The 16,668-nt window shown below is 34.6% G+C and overlaps 1 protein-coding gene across 50 annotated transcripts in view; it reads left to right on the top strand.

Moving 5' to 3' along the window:
* Positions 1-16,668, top strand: part of EHBP1 (EH domain binding protein 1) — a 375,583-nt gene that overhangs the window by 261,690 nt on the left and 97,225 nt on the right. For 36 of the 50 annotated variants that reach the window (XM_054547478.1, XM_054547468.1, XM_054547488.1 and 33 more), the window contains 3 exons: positions 9,397-9,575; positions 10,477-10,525; positions 14,941-15,843. In XM_054547478.1, the coding sequence (XP_054403453.1) occupies positions 9,397-9,575; positions 10,477-10,525; positions 14,941-15,843 (1,131 nt within the window). The remainder of the gene's footprint in view (positions 1-9,396; positions 9,576-10,476; positions 10,526-14,940; positions 15,844-16,668) is intronic. The other 14 variants (XM_054547505.1, XM_054547504.1, XM_024242302.2 and 11 more) reach the window with 1 other exon arrangement.

Here is a 16,668-nt window from a genome sequence, read left to right as displayed (position 1 = left end):
TTTTTCATTTTTTCCAGTGTCTAATATCTGGCTTTAATTGAAAACAGCTTTCTGCATTCAATATGTTGTAATGTGTTTTGGTTGTACTCTATGAAGAAAATTTGACCTTATCAAATATATAATGTTAAAGAGAATTTAAATACTTCTCAAATGATTGGAGATTATAATTTTTGATACTACACCAAAACTTACAAATGATAGTTTCTTAAGTTAGTTTCAATGTGGAATCAAACCATACATTGGCCTATGTGGCATTTTCAACTGCATCTTTTACTGATGTGTGATTTTGTAACATCATGCATTATTTATTTGGAAAACATTGATTCCCGTACTCATGCAGATCTTCCAAATGTTGTCACATTTGATTACACAATATTGAAAAATAACATTTGTTAATATAACCACCGATTATAGGGAAGAGGAAAGAGATTGGGATAAGAAAGAAGCATAGAAGTGGGCTAGTTTCTGAAATGTTGGCAAAGTTCCAATTCTTGTGGTCTCATGATTTTATAGTAATCAGTTTGTTCTTTGCTTTATTGTTTTAAGTATGACCCCCCCAAACAATATAGTTTACTTTTGACTGATTTTAAATTTACATAAATGGAATCATATGATATATACATGTTTGTACCTGTTTTCTTTTGTTCAATATTATGTTTTAGGATGTATTTCTTTTGTGTATGTGTCTAGTATTTCACTATCTGAATAGATCACAATTTTTAAATCCATTTTATTGTTGCTGAACATTTACATTATTTTCAGATTTGGAAAATTTTAAAGTGCTGCTGTGAACATTTTTGCATATGTATTCTATTCTGTACTGTATAAGCATGCATTTCTATAGGATATAAACCTAGGAATTGCTGGGTCATAGGATATGCACATTTTCAATTTTAGCATAATAGATGATGCCAAACTTTTTTCATCAGCCCTGTAAGAAAGCTCCCTTTGCTCCACATCCTTGCCAATAGGTATTTTTAATTTCATTAAAATTTAATCTCAATTAAGAGACTTCTTAAAATTTCAGCCTTTCTGGGGAGAAGTGTGCAGTAGTACCTTGTGTAATTCTCTGAATACTGATGTGATGGAGCAAGTTTTCACATTTACTGAATATTTGAATTTCTTCTTTTATAAAGTGCACATTCAATTTTTGCCCCTTTTTCTATTGATTAACTTTCCTTTTCTTACTTATCTGTGGATATTCATTGTATATTCTTGCTACAAACCCTTTTTTGACGGAAAATATATACAATTAATTTGGCACCAGGTTTACTTAACTTTCAGGACAGGAAACATAGCATATTAGCATTACAGCATCAGGTATGCTAGGCCATATTTTAGTTCCTCATGTCAGTTCTAAGGTGAAAGATCAGGTGGGTAAGTGTGGACCACTCTGCCTTACAAAACACAGGATCTTGTAGCAGCCCATACACACAACTGTCAGATTCCCAAGGGACATGCTTGGTTACATGAATCACACTAAGCATAGAGAAGCTGCAGCCTTTGTTTTTCAATAGGGATATGTAGTTTATTCATAGGCCTTCGAGTTAGATGCAGTTCACCAAACTGGGGTCAGTTTTACAGTAAATAATATTGCCTGGAAACACAGCTAACTTCTCACTTTTTAGCATAATCCTATATATTTCCATGGAATTCGTGTTAGGAGAAGATAAACTGGAGAGCATTTCTTCATGGAGAAAGAGTTTAGTTAACCCTTTCTGTTGGTTAGCCGTTTCTCTCTGGAAAAATAATTGATATCGTTACAAAATTGAGTCTTCTAAGCCATGAATAAATATCTCCATCTTGGCCGGGCACGGTGGCTCATGCCTATAATCCCAGCACTTTGGGAGGCTGAGGCGGGTGGATCACGAGGTCAAGAGATGGAGACCATCCTGGCCAACATGGCGAAACCGTGTCTCTACTAAAAATACAAAAAATTAGCCGCGCGTGGTGGCACGCACCTATAGTCCCAGCTACTCAGGAGGCTGAGGCAGGAGAATCCCTTGAACCTGGGAGACCGAGGTTGTAGTTAGCCAAGTTCGTGCCAGTGCACTCCAGCCTGGGCGACAGAGTGAGACTCCATCTTAAAAAAAAAAAAAATACATATATATATATCCATCTCTTTAAATTTTCTTTACTTTTTCGCAATAAAGCTTGATAGTTTTTTATAGCAGTCATGCATATTGTTTTTGGATTTGTGCCAAGTACTTGACATTTTTATGCCACTATGAATGGTTTTCAAATTTTTAGTTTCTGTTTTTGTTAGTTTATAGGAATACAGTTGGTTTTGTACATTGATTTTGTATCCAACACCTTGCTAAATTCTGTTATTAATTCTAATAAATTGTAACTTCTTGTGGATGTTCTACATACTCAATTATGTTATTTGTAAATAATGTTTTACAATTTCGTTTCTTTTTAAATATGTTTTGATGTCTTTTTCTGACCTTAATGTACCAGCTGGGACAATGTTGAATAAAAGTGATGATAGATGCTCAATCTCAAATATTTCACCCTTGCAATATTTGCTGGGGCCTTTTTAGCAAGTTAAAGAAGATTCTGTATTACAGGTTGCTAAGACTATTTTTTAGAATATAAATGGACATTATTTTATTAAATGCTCTTCTGCATCTGTTTAGATGATTATATTATATAGCTTTCCCCCAAATCTGTTAATTGGTCAAGTTACCTCAATAGATATGCTAACATTAAGCCAAATACGTGTTCTTGGGATAAGTCTAATTTGTTCAAGATGTGTTATCCTTTTTTAATAAATTAATATTTTCATTAAAACCTTTGCCTCTATATTCATGAGAATTTTCTTTAATTTTGCCTTTGCCTATTGAGTTTTGGTATAAAGGCCCATGAAATGAGTTAGAGAATAAGCTCATTTTTCCAGTTTTCTATAATTTGTGTAATATTGGAGATTTTTTTTCCTTGAATAAATGTTTGGTGGAACTTATTAGTGAAGCCAACTGGAATATTCTTTGTGGGAAGGTTTTTAATTACAAAGTCAATTTCTTTAACAGTTATAGAACTCTCTGGGTTTTCTATTTCTTCTTGTGTCTATTGCAGTAAGCTATACTTTTCTAGGAATTTGCTTCTCTCTTGGTCAGTCACACTACAGGTTTAATTTAGTCTTTTCAAAGAAGCAATTTTGGCTTTGCTGATCCTCTCTATTATATGCTTAGGCATTATATTATTATTTTTGCTTTTACCTTTTTATTTTACTGTTTCTACTTTTGGGGGGAGGGGATGAGGCTCATATTGCAATTTGGGAGTCCACCAAAAGTGCAACTCTACCTCTCAACTCACTCTTCTAGACTACCATTATAAAAACAGCAGAGAGTTTCACTTACTCTCTAGTTTTCCTGTCTCTCTATGTCTTGGCTTGGAGAAAGTTGGTTGATGTTTTGTAGAAGATTTTTAAAAAAATTTAATTATGGCACAATCTTTCTAGCAGTAGAATAACAAGGCCTAACTTCAGTTTTACCATGAGAATAAAGTGAAGTGATTTAAATGAAAACACTTTGAAAAAAAAAAAAAAAAAGACCAATATAAATGTAAGTATTCTCTTTCTCACTGTTGTTAGTTTTTGGGTTCACCAAATGCTTAGATGTATTCAAAGTTCCCTCAACCATGATTTGCAGTAACTGGGGAAAGTCTCCAAGAATTAGTAGTTGAGAGACCAAAATGTGCTACAACTTTAGCAATGTTAGTTTATGTCTCGTTGCACTGGACTTAATTAGCTCTTGTTCTAGTTCTAGCCAGTAATTTGAAATCCAGCAGAATGGACAAGTTTATTAACAGAAAGACTCTTGAAGTTGAAATTGTTTGGGTTAATTGCCTTTTTTGAATCAACTAATTAAACATATAGAGGGCAGCGATCTAACCTCTGAAGACGATAAGAAGTTGACTGAGACGTTTGTTAGGATTGAAAAATTTACAACTTCTGCTGAAGTCGTACAGCAGTATTTTCTTGAAATGTGAAATGCATGTTGTTTAAAAGCACAGGCTTTGGAGTGGGAACTCCTTGGTATAGGAACTCCTCTGCTTCCCGAGTAACCTCACTTTCTCCAACTGTAAACTGGAAGTAAGAGTACCTATCTCAAACGAGTTGTGAGGATTAAATTAGCGAATCTGTGTAAAGGTCTTAACTTTGTGGGACATAATAGGTGCTCAGTATATAGTTTATGAATTAATGAAAAATTAATAAGCCTTTTTGTAGAGAGAAGAACTGAATATATTATAGTAAAATGAAAATTTATTAAGTGCCGTAGGAAGGACACAAAGAGTCAAAGGAACACTGAAAAGGGCTTCCTACTGAATGGGAATTGCGAGGAGATTTTGTCTAAGAGATGACATTTGAACTAAATCTCGAAGGTTTGAAGATAGAGTGGAATTTCAGCGGTTGTGCTTGGGACAGAAGTTATTTCATGTGGAGGTGATGATGTGTATGATCCAAGACTGGATGGAGGTGGGAGACCTGGGGTTTAGGCAGGAAAGCATAGGGATTTTAAAGGATAGTGAGTAATACTAGAGAGTAAATACATTGAAAAAGATTTGGGATTCAATACTTCGAAGTATTTTGACATCATTTTGTGTGTTCTTGAGAACCATTAGAGACTTTAAGCCGTGCTTTAAGGAGAACGATGCTATGACATGGGTTGGTTACCGAGGGGGGATTTGGAAGAAGAAAGACCTATTAGGAAGATTTTGCAATGGTGAAAGGAGATAGATTACAGAAACCTTACAAAATATGAGCAAAACTGCCTGCAAATTAACTAGTAAGAGATGATACATGAAGGAAGAATTCAAAGGTGATTCTGACATTAAAAATCTAAACAGTTGGGACAATAGCTGTATCATTTGCAAACACAATGAAAATGAGCAGGTTGTAAAGAAAGATCACAATTATGGTTTTGAACGTATTGAGTTTGAATTTTGTATGCTAGAAAGGACAGCCAACTGGAAATGTCAACTTGAGATAGTTTGAACTATAAATATTTGGGAATCATCTGCATGGAAGTAATAGTTGGAATCCTGGGAATGAATCAGCTCAAAGTATGGTAGAAAACTATTTAGAGCAATGCCTACAGGAATACGTGGCTGTATCTGTGGAAGAAGGGCAGACAGCAAAAGAGAAGGAAACTATAGTTAGAGGGATAGAGCAGAAAAAATAGAACTGACATTTCTTATTAAAATTTAAGAAAATTTGCAAGTTATTTGACTAGGTTTTCCGAAAGAAAGCTATTGCCATTGTTAGGAAGAATAACTAGGTAGCTTTATTACCTTTAACATGTAATCTGCTATGTTAAACAGAAATAATGCATTAAAATTTGTTATATTTGCAAGTGTGGTTCTACCTTTTATGGACAGATTTTTGTGTCTTTCTTTCTTTGGAAAGCAATAAATTAGAAAGTCAGTTAGAGCTTCTTTTTTCACCCACCCTATAGAAATAGATACATTGCCAAGCATTGCAAGTACCATATTTTCCACATAGAATATCTAGGTGTCAAGATTATCTCTAGTTAAAGCTTTGTTTGGGGAAAAAAAAAAAAAAAGAAGAAGAAGAAAAGGAAAAAACTTTTTATGATCTTGAAGAAATTCATGGCCTTTGAAATTTCTAGAAGAGCCTCAAAAAATAGGAATTCCTGCTGATAATGCATTGGTGGTGGTAATAATAATTGCAATTAATATTTACTGAATGGTACTGTTTGCCATACATTGTTCTAAGTGTTTTACATGCATTTTTTTCATATAACAGTATTTACTGAGTGCCTATGCTGTACCAGGCACTGTTCTGGGCATTTGATTTAGGTTAATAAATGAAACAAACTGAAATTCTTGCTCTCGTGGACATTTTATTTAGTGAGAGCAGACAGATAATAACCAGTAAGCATAATAAATAAAGTATATGGACTCTAAGAAGATGGTAAGTCCGTGGAAAAAGTAGAGCAGGGTAAGTGGATTCAGGAGTGCTGAATTGGGGTTGGGTGATGGAAATGGATTGCTTTTTTTTTTCTTCTTGAGATGGAGTCTCGCTCTGTCGCCCAGGATAGAGTGCAGTGGTGCAATCTCAGCTCACTGCAACCTCTGCCTGCTGGTTCAAGCAATTCTCCTTCCTCAGCCTCCCTAGTAGCTGGGACTACAGGCACACGCCACCAGCTACTTTTTTTGTATTTTTAGTACAGCTGGGGTTTCACCATACTGGCCAGGCCAGTCTCAAACTCCTGACCTCATGATCTGCCCACCTCAGCCTCCCAAAGTGCTGGGATTACAGGTGTGAACCGCCACGCTCGGCCAAATTGCATTATTAAGTAGGATGGTGAGAATAGGCCTAATGGAGAAGACTGCATTGGAGTTAACCATGCAGATATCTGAGAGAGTACCAGGGAAATGAAGCAATCTGAGAGAGTACCAGGGAAATGTGCAAAGGCCCCAAGGTAGAAACATGTCTGCGATATCCAAGGAACAACAAAGAGATTAATATGATTCCATTTTGAAGAAGATATGGTTTCAGGCATGATGAAGCCACAGTCCGTTGGCTCCTACTCCTGACTCATGGCTGTTGGCTCTCTCCAAGGAACATGTAGGTTAGGAAACTGTATCACAGCCATGAGTTTAAACACTGGAGGAACCAGAGGTGGTGATTCACTGAATTAGAATTCCCCTAACCAGCTGCAGTATAAAAATCCCTGAAGAAGTGTGTGCTGACTTGATCAGAGGCACAAAGGAAAAGAATCTCAAAGTGAAAGGACCAGTTGCGATGCCTACCAAGACTTTGAGAATCACTACAAGAAAAACGCCTGTGGTAAAGGTTCTAAGACATTGAATCACTCCCAGAAGAGCATCTGCAAGCAGTTTATTGACTTGCGCAGCCCTTCTGAGATTGTTAAATAGATTTATTCGATCAGTATTGAGCCAAGAGTTGAGGTTGAAGTCACCATTGCAGATGCTTAGGTCAGCTATTTTAATAAATTGATTATCAGTTGTTTTTTTCTTTTTAAGAGGTCAGTATGGTTCAAAGTGTTTAAGGGAGAGAGCAGTAGTTAAGATCAGAGAGGAAATGGACATGGAGAGAGTGAGGCAGATCTTGTTACTACAACCCTATGAGATATGTACCATTATAATCTGCACTTTACAGGTGAGGAAACTGAGATACAAACAAGTCAAGTAACCTGGGACATCTGTAAAATCAAGAGCCAGCTGTAACAACGACCAATTTCATCCAATTATGTACTGAAGGTTTCAAAACGATTTAGTTGCTAATTCCTTTATGGCTTTCTGTAAAATATTAGGTAAAAGGTCAGTTCTGGAGTAGATGATTTCATTTAACAATGGCTCTATGATTTTCTTTCTTTGTAAACCACCATGACCATTTATAGGGCCTGTAATTTCATCAAAGTTTCTTCAATTGCATGTGACTTCTTTTTGTTGGAAATACAGTAAGCATCCCTTAATACAAGTCTTTTGTATTAGAACCAATTTAAATTTTGGTTTAGTTCTTCTAGCCTTTTCATATTGAGCCTTCTTAGAAACAGAGATACAGTCATAATCATAATGATGTAATATGTTTTCTTTAGTTCTTACATACAGAAAGCCATTCTAGATCATAATATAGTGCTAATGTCATTTACACATTACCTATGGACATGCTACTGATAATTGAATCAATGTAATGATAGTTACAGATTATCTGGCCCATGTATGTATTACCCATGCTTGGGATGAATCAATACCTTAATAATATAATTTGACATAGAAAAACATTTTAATAAAGACAATTATTTAAATGATAGAAAGTCTAAGAAAAAAATGTTTATGCCTACCTAGTTCAGTGATCCCCTAACTTATCCATAAACCACTCTTCACTTTACTTCCAGGTTAAGTGACTAGAGGGATTTGAAAGTCACAGTGGATCATTACATGAAAAGATATTTAATAGTTCATTTTTACACTAGATTGCTAGTTAGCTATTATTTTTTCTAAAGTAAATTTAGTATATTGGGATTCCGTTTTTATCTACTTCATTATATTAAGTCGAATTGATCCAAACTGTTGATTTTTATGACCTGTGAGCTTTTCAGCATTGACTTTGCAGAGATGATCATTTAAAGAACAGCATTTTGCTAGATTTATGGTTGTTTACATAATATTTTATTAATCTGACAGTGAATAAAAAATGAAAAGTTATTTTAGCGGTGTTTCTTAGTAGTCTTCTCACAGAAGTAGTGAATGCATAAATCATACTTATGTGGGGTTGATGATTTTAATTGTTTGGTACTAACATGCTTTTGTCAAGTGGGGGCATCATTGATCTTTCTTAGGTAAGCAGTGTAGTAAGAATGCTTTGCTTTTTAAACTTAAATGATATTAGGAGTAAATACTTGTTCTCTTTTCATTTTACTTTAGAGGGCCTCTATTTAATATGTAACTTTTCTTATAATAGCTAGCACTTTTAATTAGTAGCAAGATTTAAAGTCCGGAAACATTTAGCAGTTTTCTTTGTAGTTTTCAATTGTACTAGCCTCTAAGGTTACCATCACAAAATGCAGTTGTTATTCAGTAAAAGAAAATGACATGGTTTTAATAATAATAAAAGTTTAGAATAAAATTGTTACTATATAGTCTTAGGTTTGTTATTATTATTGATGTTTTAAGTATATGAACAAGGGTAAAAGTATATACTTAACGATTTAAAACACACACACTACTAACTCACCTGGTATTCAAAAGTAGCTCTCAGTGATAATTAGAAAATATTTTGAGCACATCCAAAATACATACTATTGTGTGCTGTTGCTACCAACAGCTGACTGTTGCTAATAACTCTAAAACTGTTTTGCCATCATTAAATTTATATAAGAAGCATGTTTGAATATGGTTATCATTGTGCTATTTACTTAAAATGCATATATGATTACTGTATTTTTAAAACTAATGATAATTTTAATCTTTCCACTACTAAAAATTTGTGTGACATTTGGACCTCGAAATACATTATTTTTAACCTAGTCAAAAAGGAACCGTATTTGTACATGATTGCATTTGGGGGAAATTTTGAGGGTGTGAGAATACATAGGTATTTAGCCTTAAGTATTTCAAAACTTTAACATGATGTTTCCATCAGTAAAGCTCTTGGCCTGTTCTTATGTGTAAGTTTAAAATCTTGCATATCTACATCCTTGTCAGGCAAATGCCAAGGGCTAAAACTGAAGATAATTTAAGATTTATGTCTCCTTCCTCTTGGAGGTTACAGTTGTCGTGAATTGTCAGTTGTGAAGGATCTAAACTGACATCAAAGGGTTCAAATGATCTGATTAGGTCAATTAATGTTAATTTTCATCTTCCATTAAATTCTTTTAATGTTTTCCCCTTTTCATGTTTTTCTAGCCAAGCCCTATACCAAGTCCTGTTTTGGGGCGAAAGCCAAATGCTAGTCAGTCTTTGCTTGTGTGGTGTAAAGAAGTTACAAAGAACTACCGAGGAGTAAAAATCACCAATTTTACTACATCGTGGAGAAATGGTTTATCTTTTTGTGCAATATTACACCACTTTAGACCAGATTTAATGTAAGTAGAAACATTTTCCATTCCCTATATTTTGTAAGTGATAGACATTTTTGAAAAGAACATAAAATAATTTCTTAGCACATCCTGAAATAATTTATATTTGTTTTATTACCCCACCTCTTGCTTTTGAGAGATACATGTCAGAAAGCTTTTCCTTTTTCATACCTAAAAACAATCTTCTCTTTTTAAAGAAAGTGGTGGCTGGGCGTGGTGGCTCACGCCTGTAATCTCAGCACTTTGGGAGGCCAAGGCGGGCGGATCACCTGAGGTCAGGAGCTCGAGACCAGCCTGACCAACATGGAGAAACCCCGTCTCTACTAAAAATACAAAATTAGCCAGGCGTGGTGGCGCATGCCTGAAATCCCAGCTACTCGGGAGGCTGAGGCAGGAGAATCGCTTGAACCCAGGAGGCAGAGATTGCAGTGAGCCAAGATGGTGCCATTGCACTCCAGCCTGGGCAACAAGAGCGAAACTCCATCTCAAAAAAAAAAAAAAAAAAATGGTTTTTCTCCTTAATCTCAAAGAACTGACTTCACATTATTATGAAAATTGTGTTAGTGTTAAAATGAGATGAGACAAATAAGCCTGTAATTCTTTACATTGACAACAAGGGATTACCTCATAGTAAATTTGGTTGTCAAGGCTAGTCTTTGGTCCCCTGCCTTAACCTCTCTTTTAGATGGAAAACTTCAGGCAGTGAAACGTGTAATCACTGTTTTTATTCATTTATTTATTTATTTCCTTAATTTTCCACACTATTAGTTTTGTTGATTGAATTGCTGTGAAATTGCTGGTTACTCTTTAGTATTATTGAATGTCAAATTTTTAGATTCAGTTTGTTTTAAAAACAGCTGTTTTTATCAAATACTATATGTACCCACTGTGCTATTTTCTCCCTCAGTGACTACAAGTCTCTGAATCCTCAAGATATTAAAGAGAACAACAAAAAGGTAAGAACTGATGAGCAAGAAAAATACATAGTTTCAATTTTGGCTTCTCTGCAGGTCTTTATTAATTTGGAGGAAGTGAGGCAGTTTTATGAGGTCATAACTACAACTCACAGAGGGTTGTCTGCTTATTGCGGTTCATTAGGATACATGGTTTACTCTGGTTTATCATGGACTTTTAAAGACCACAAGTGCCAGGTTGGCATCATATTATAATATGCATATTATCTTTTTAACTGTTGAATATTTGTTAAAGCATAGTGCTTTTTTTCTAAGATTTAGCTTTTTAAAAATGCACTCAAAACTGTTGTGCCATAGCTGTTATGTAAGTTTAGAAAATATGTTGGTTGGGGATGGTTTAGAAAATATGTTGGTTGCCTAATGGGTAAGCAAGAGAGAATACTTAGGTTCTGAGAAACAAAAAGATATAAACCTTGGTTCTTTTCATTTTCTGGTAAACCGTATACAGTTATTATGCTGCATAACAACATTTTGGTCAAAAACAGACCACATAGATGGTGATGTACCGTAAGATTATAATACTTTATTTTTACTGTACCTTTTCTATGTTTAGATACACAAATACCATTGTGTTACAATTACCTACACTATTCAGTATAGGAATATGCTGTGCAGCTTTGTAGCTTAGGTATAGCCTAGGTATGTAGTAGGCTGTACCATCTAGGTTTGTGTAAGTACCCACTGTGATGTTTGCACAACAGCAAAATCGCCTGACAATGCATTTCTCAGCACATATCCCCATTGTTAAGCAACACATGACTATATTTTCCCACATAATTAATCAATGTATTGAGATCAGAGCTTCCCAACTGGTATGGGGCAAGGGGATATCGATCCTTTCAGCCTTCAGGGCATCTGTGTAAGGCTGAGTTGCTGGAGCCCTGGGCCAGCTAACTGTGGCCACAGGCTGACTTATCTGTTTACCCCAGCACATAGTATGTGCGTTCTGTGTGCAAGGAGGGAAGCACCTGACTCAGCACACAGTAGGCACTGAATGCTTTTTTCTACTGAATTGAATTCTTCAACTGAAAAATTAATGAAATTTATTGTTGTCTTAGAACAGTTCTTAACCTGTGATCTGTGGGTAGAAATCAGGGTGTGCTTGAACATGGTTGAGGGAAAAAATACATTTTACTTTCATAATTCCTCATCTGAAATTTAGCATTTCCTTCAATTATGAATTTAGGCAATAAGCCACCATAGTGTTAGCCATGCCTGGGACTTTGTCACCTTTAGAAATCACAGATATTTTCGATATTTTCATGTCATGCTATAGTTGTTGCTGCAGATATCTGCAAATACCTTTTAAACTTATAACTTCTTCAAAATAATTAGTGCTGTCATAAAAAGCACATATATTACTACTTTCCAAATTCATTTTAAGTAATACTTTCATAGGTGTATTTTTCAGTATAATTGGTTTCTTTTGTAATTCTATGTATTTTATCCACGTAAAACATTATTCTGAGAAGGGACCCATTGCCAAAAGGATTCATGAGACAAAGTGGTTAATAACCTCTGGTCTAAAGTTTTTAACATACTTTAAATAATTAAAATTACTAGTGATACAAAGTCTTGGGACCTTGATAGAAGTTCAATTAACAAGTCTTTAAATCAAAACAATTTTTCACTTGTATTGCTCTCTAAAACCAAAAATGTGTATTGCTATCAAAAAGATTTTGTTTCTTCAGCCTGGGGAATGTAGCAAGACCCCATCTCTACAAAAAATGAAAATGTTAGCTCAGCATGGTGGCATGCACCTGTAGTCCCAGCTACTTGGGAGGATGAGGTGGGAGAAATCGCTGGAGCCCAGGAGCCCGAGGCTGCGGTGAGCTAGGATCATGCCACCGCTCTCCAGCCTGGGTGACAGAGCAAGACTCCGTGTCCAAAAACAAACAAACAAACAAAAAATGCTGTTTTTTCACAAATGCATACTGCTGGCCATAGAGCAATAAAAACCTGGCAGTTTCTATTGAAATATGTCACCAAAAAAAAAGATAATCTTTAAAAATCAGTATAGTTTTCTTATAGAAATTACCCTTTGGATGGGCATGTTATAAAGTAAACTGTTCTCATGAATTAATTCTTGTATAATTTTGGAGAGCCTGTGTCTATTAAAGTGAAATGCTGCTTTTTCATTAATTACAATTAAATTATATCTTTGGTTATGGCAGTGCTTTACCTCCATTTTCTTACATTTGAAAAAAATGGTAAGCCAATTTAAATGCAGACATGAGCATTATAAAATAAACCATTTTTTAAAGTGGATGTTTCAACTTACTGTTCAAAATTTTGAAAAAGAAATATTGTTGATTTTACCTCGTTATAAATGTGTAAAGAATATGGGGAATCTCAGTAAGGCTTAAGTCACACTTCTTTACATTAGCTTTTCATTAACTTAATAATGGTAAGCATACTTTGGATTTACATATGACTCCATACAGAAGACTATCCCATTAAAATTTTTTTTCAATTAGATCTTTCAGTACAGACAATCATGGCTTTTGAAAGGCTTTATCTTTGATGATTCTATTCATTGTATTATTCAATAAATAATTGTTTTTACATAGTCTTTCCTTTCATCATTTGCTACTTCTTACCTGATAGCTACATTGAGTTGCTACCTGCAGATTACTTCTAGCTTCACACATTTCTTCCCAATAACCCTTGTGCCCCTGAATGGACTTAAAGCACCATAGGAAAACAATGCCTGTGTCTTAAATTTCATACAGTTGCATAACATAACTGGCAGTAACTCCTCCTTACCAATTTAATAACATCTACAAATGAATAACATAATTTTCTTAGAAAGACCTCTTTTTTCACCTCACACAAACAGGTGAAAAACAGTAGGTAGTTAGTTGACCATGGCAGAAGAGGTTAACCTATGGGAAAAGTCCTTTATAAATCCTTAACCTTGCTTACAAGAAACCTAGTTTGTTTTTGAATGTTTTTTTAGTGTAATTAGTGTACATAAAATGAATTGCTACATGAAGCAAAACACCAGCAGGAGTTTCCCCACAAGGAAGCTAATCATTTTCCCGGGTCTGTAGAAAGTGCTGAATTAAAAAAGGCATTTTCCTGTGACATCTGATCTTAACCAATATGTCAGTGTTTTTAGATAATTTGGGAATGTTTAGAATACTGCCTGTGGTGCTTTCCCTGATGGCCTGCAATTGATGCCTGTCAGTCAAGTTGTCAAGACACATGAAAAGGAAAATGACTTCAATTTTCCTAAAACATGTAAAATAACAAACCAAGCCTATACATGCACACCAACTGAGTCATTCTCTCTAGTAAATATTTTGAGGTACCTATATTATGAAGCCTAGTGCTGTGAAAATTGAAGAGGTTTTAATATCACAATTTATTTTTCATTTTCTTTCTTACTTGTTCCATAATGTTTGTTAAACTACAAGAATATGAGACAAAGATTAAATTCAAACATAGCAATGTACTTTAACAAGTAAGTACAGAAGACTGATTCATTCTGAATTGTTACATAATTTCCTAACATGTTTTTAAGAAAAACTTTGAATTATAATCCTTAATCTAGGTTGCTAAAAAGAGTAAACATTTTACTTCCCAGAGCAAGAATATATCTAGAGGGTTCTTACTTTCTCTGAGAGTATATCTAAACCTTTAGCCATACTTTTAATGCTTCCTAGCAACACAATGCTGTTTTCAAGGGTTAGTTCAGGATAGTAATAATTAATTGTAAATTGAGAAACAGCTTAGATTATTCAAAACTAGAAAAACCTGATGTGCCACAGTCATTTAAAGGCTAACAAAAATAATACAATGCAGCCTCACATTCTCAACTAGGTTGTAGTACTCAAAACATTTCATTCTTTCCAAAATGAATGAATTAAATGAAGTCACTCTTTTCATTATGAAAATCAGTCTTAATTGAGCATTTAAAAATGTTTCTGTTTCTAGGCTTTAATTGCATTTATTTGTATTTTATATTAGGTAATCTAGTAGTTAGTTCTTTTGACTTATCTACCTGTGCTTTTCTTCACAAATTACTGCAATTACATGACCGTGGAAAAGAGAGGTTGATAGAAATGATAAAGCTCAATATGGATTAGTCTAATGTTTCTTTATACTTTAGTTCCTTATCTTGAAAGTCCATTCTCAGAGTTTTAAAAAATTTAACTCTCATTTTTGCTTGTTTCATTTATTGGAAAAAATATTTTAATTCTTATTTATTACACTTTTTTCTCTTGCCTCTCCGCCCACTTTTACACGTCTGACTTTTGGAAATTTGTTCTTTTCATGTGACATAATGTCGATAACATGTACCCACAACAACAAAAATTTAAAATGTGCTCTTTTTAAAATGTGTGAATTATGTGAACCGTTCAATATATCTTTTGTTTTTCCTTCCTTTGAAGGCATACGATGGATTTGCCAGCATAGGAATTTCCCGATTATTGGAACCTTCTGATATGGTATTATTAGCAATTCCTGATAAACTGACTGTTATGACTTATCTCTATCAAATAAGGGCACATTTCAGTGGCCAAGAACTAAATGTCGTTCAGATAGAGGAAAACAGCAGTAAAAGCACATATAAAGTTGGAAACTATGAAACAGATACAAACAGTTCTGTTGATCAAGAAAAATTCTATGCAGAGCTTAGTGATCTGAAGCGGGAGCCTGAACTACAACAGCCTATCAGCGGAGCAGTAGACTTCTTATCACAGGATGACTCTGTATTTGTAAATGATAGTGGGGTTGGAGAGTCAGAAAGTGAGCATCAAACTCCTGATGATCACCTTAGTCCAAGCACAGCCTCCCCTTACTGTCGCAGGACTAAAAGTGACACAGAACCCCAGAAGTCTCAGCAGAGCTCTGGAAGGACTTCAGGATCTGATGACCCTGGAATATGTTCCAATACAGATTCAACCCAAGCACAGGTTTTGTTAGGCAAAAAGAGACTATTGAAAGCTGAGACTTTAGAATTGAGTGACTTATATGTTAGTGATAGGAAGAAGGATATGTCTCCACCCTTTATTTGTGAGGAGACAGATGAACAAAAGCTTCAAACTCTAGACATCGGTAGTAACTTGGAGAAAGAAAAATTAGAGAATTCCAGATCCTTAGAATGCAGATCAGATCCAGCATCGCCTATCAAAAAAACAAGTTTATCTCCTACTTCTAAACTTGGATACTCATATAGTAGAGATCTAGACCTTGCAAAGAAAAAACATGCTTCCCTGAGGCAGACGGAGTCTGATCCAGATGCTGATAGAACCACTTTAAATCATGCAGATCATTCATCAAAAATAGTCCAGGTAAGTGAGTTAGAATGCTGAATACTATATTTAGTAATTAGTTATTCTCTGTTTTTGTTTCTTTTTGCATTCATAGATGTTACAAATGGTTAAAGGTGAAGTGTAATTTCTATTATAAAAACTCCTGAGGCATGTAGTAGTGTGTGCCTAAGTCCCCACTATTTGGGAGGCTGAGGAAAGAGGATTGCTTCGGCCCAGGAGTTTGAAACCAGCCTGGGTAACATAGCGAGTCCCTGTCTCAAGAAAAGAAAAACCTGAAATATACCTGCTGTATATTTAAGGTTTATGATATAATATTTTAAGCCTAAAAATCCCAATTTCAACACTGAAGGATATTGTGTAATAAGGCTATGAGAAAAAAATTGAAGGATAAAGAATGTCAACTTTTCAAATAAAAATATTACTTATAAAAACAATATTCTACTATAAAATAAATCAAAGATGTTTCAATATTCCATTCAATAAGAACATCATTCTAAAAATGTATAATGCCAAATTAAATATTTCCCATTTAAAGCATTTTCCTTAGGTATTTTAATTGGTTTATTTAGTCCCATCATTACTTGTGGTTAAAAATCCCTGCAGCATCCAAATTTCTCCTCATGAAGGGAATATTGTACAGTTTTAACCTTTCTCTTACTGATGATATTAATAATTTACTGTTTTTACTTGTATCTCCGGTACCATTAGTTACAAGATATACTATTATTTTATGTACCACAACAAAAAAGAACAACATTGTCAATAAAGTTATGATACCTGGTTTTCCTATCACTCAGAATTTTTATAGCTATTGAAAGAGCTCGTTTAGACTTATTTAGGCAT

This window comes from Pongo abelii, chromosome 12, assembly GCF_028885655.2.
Source record: "Pongo abelii isolate AG06213 chromosome 12, NHGRI_mPonAbe1-v2.0_pri, whole genome shotgun sequence".
Lineage (NCBI taxonomy): Eukaryota > Metazoa > Chordata > Mammalia > Primates > Hominidae > Pongo > Pongo abelii.
The sequence above is the reverse complement of the archived record's forward strand: the minus strand, read 5'-3'. Positions and strand labels throughout refer to the sequence as shown.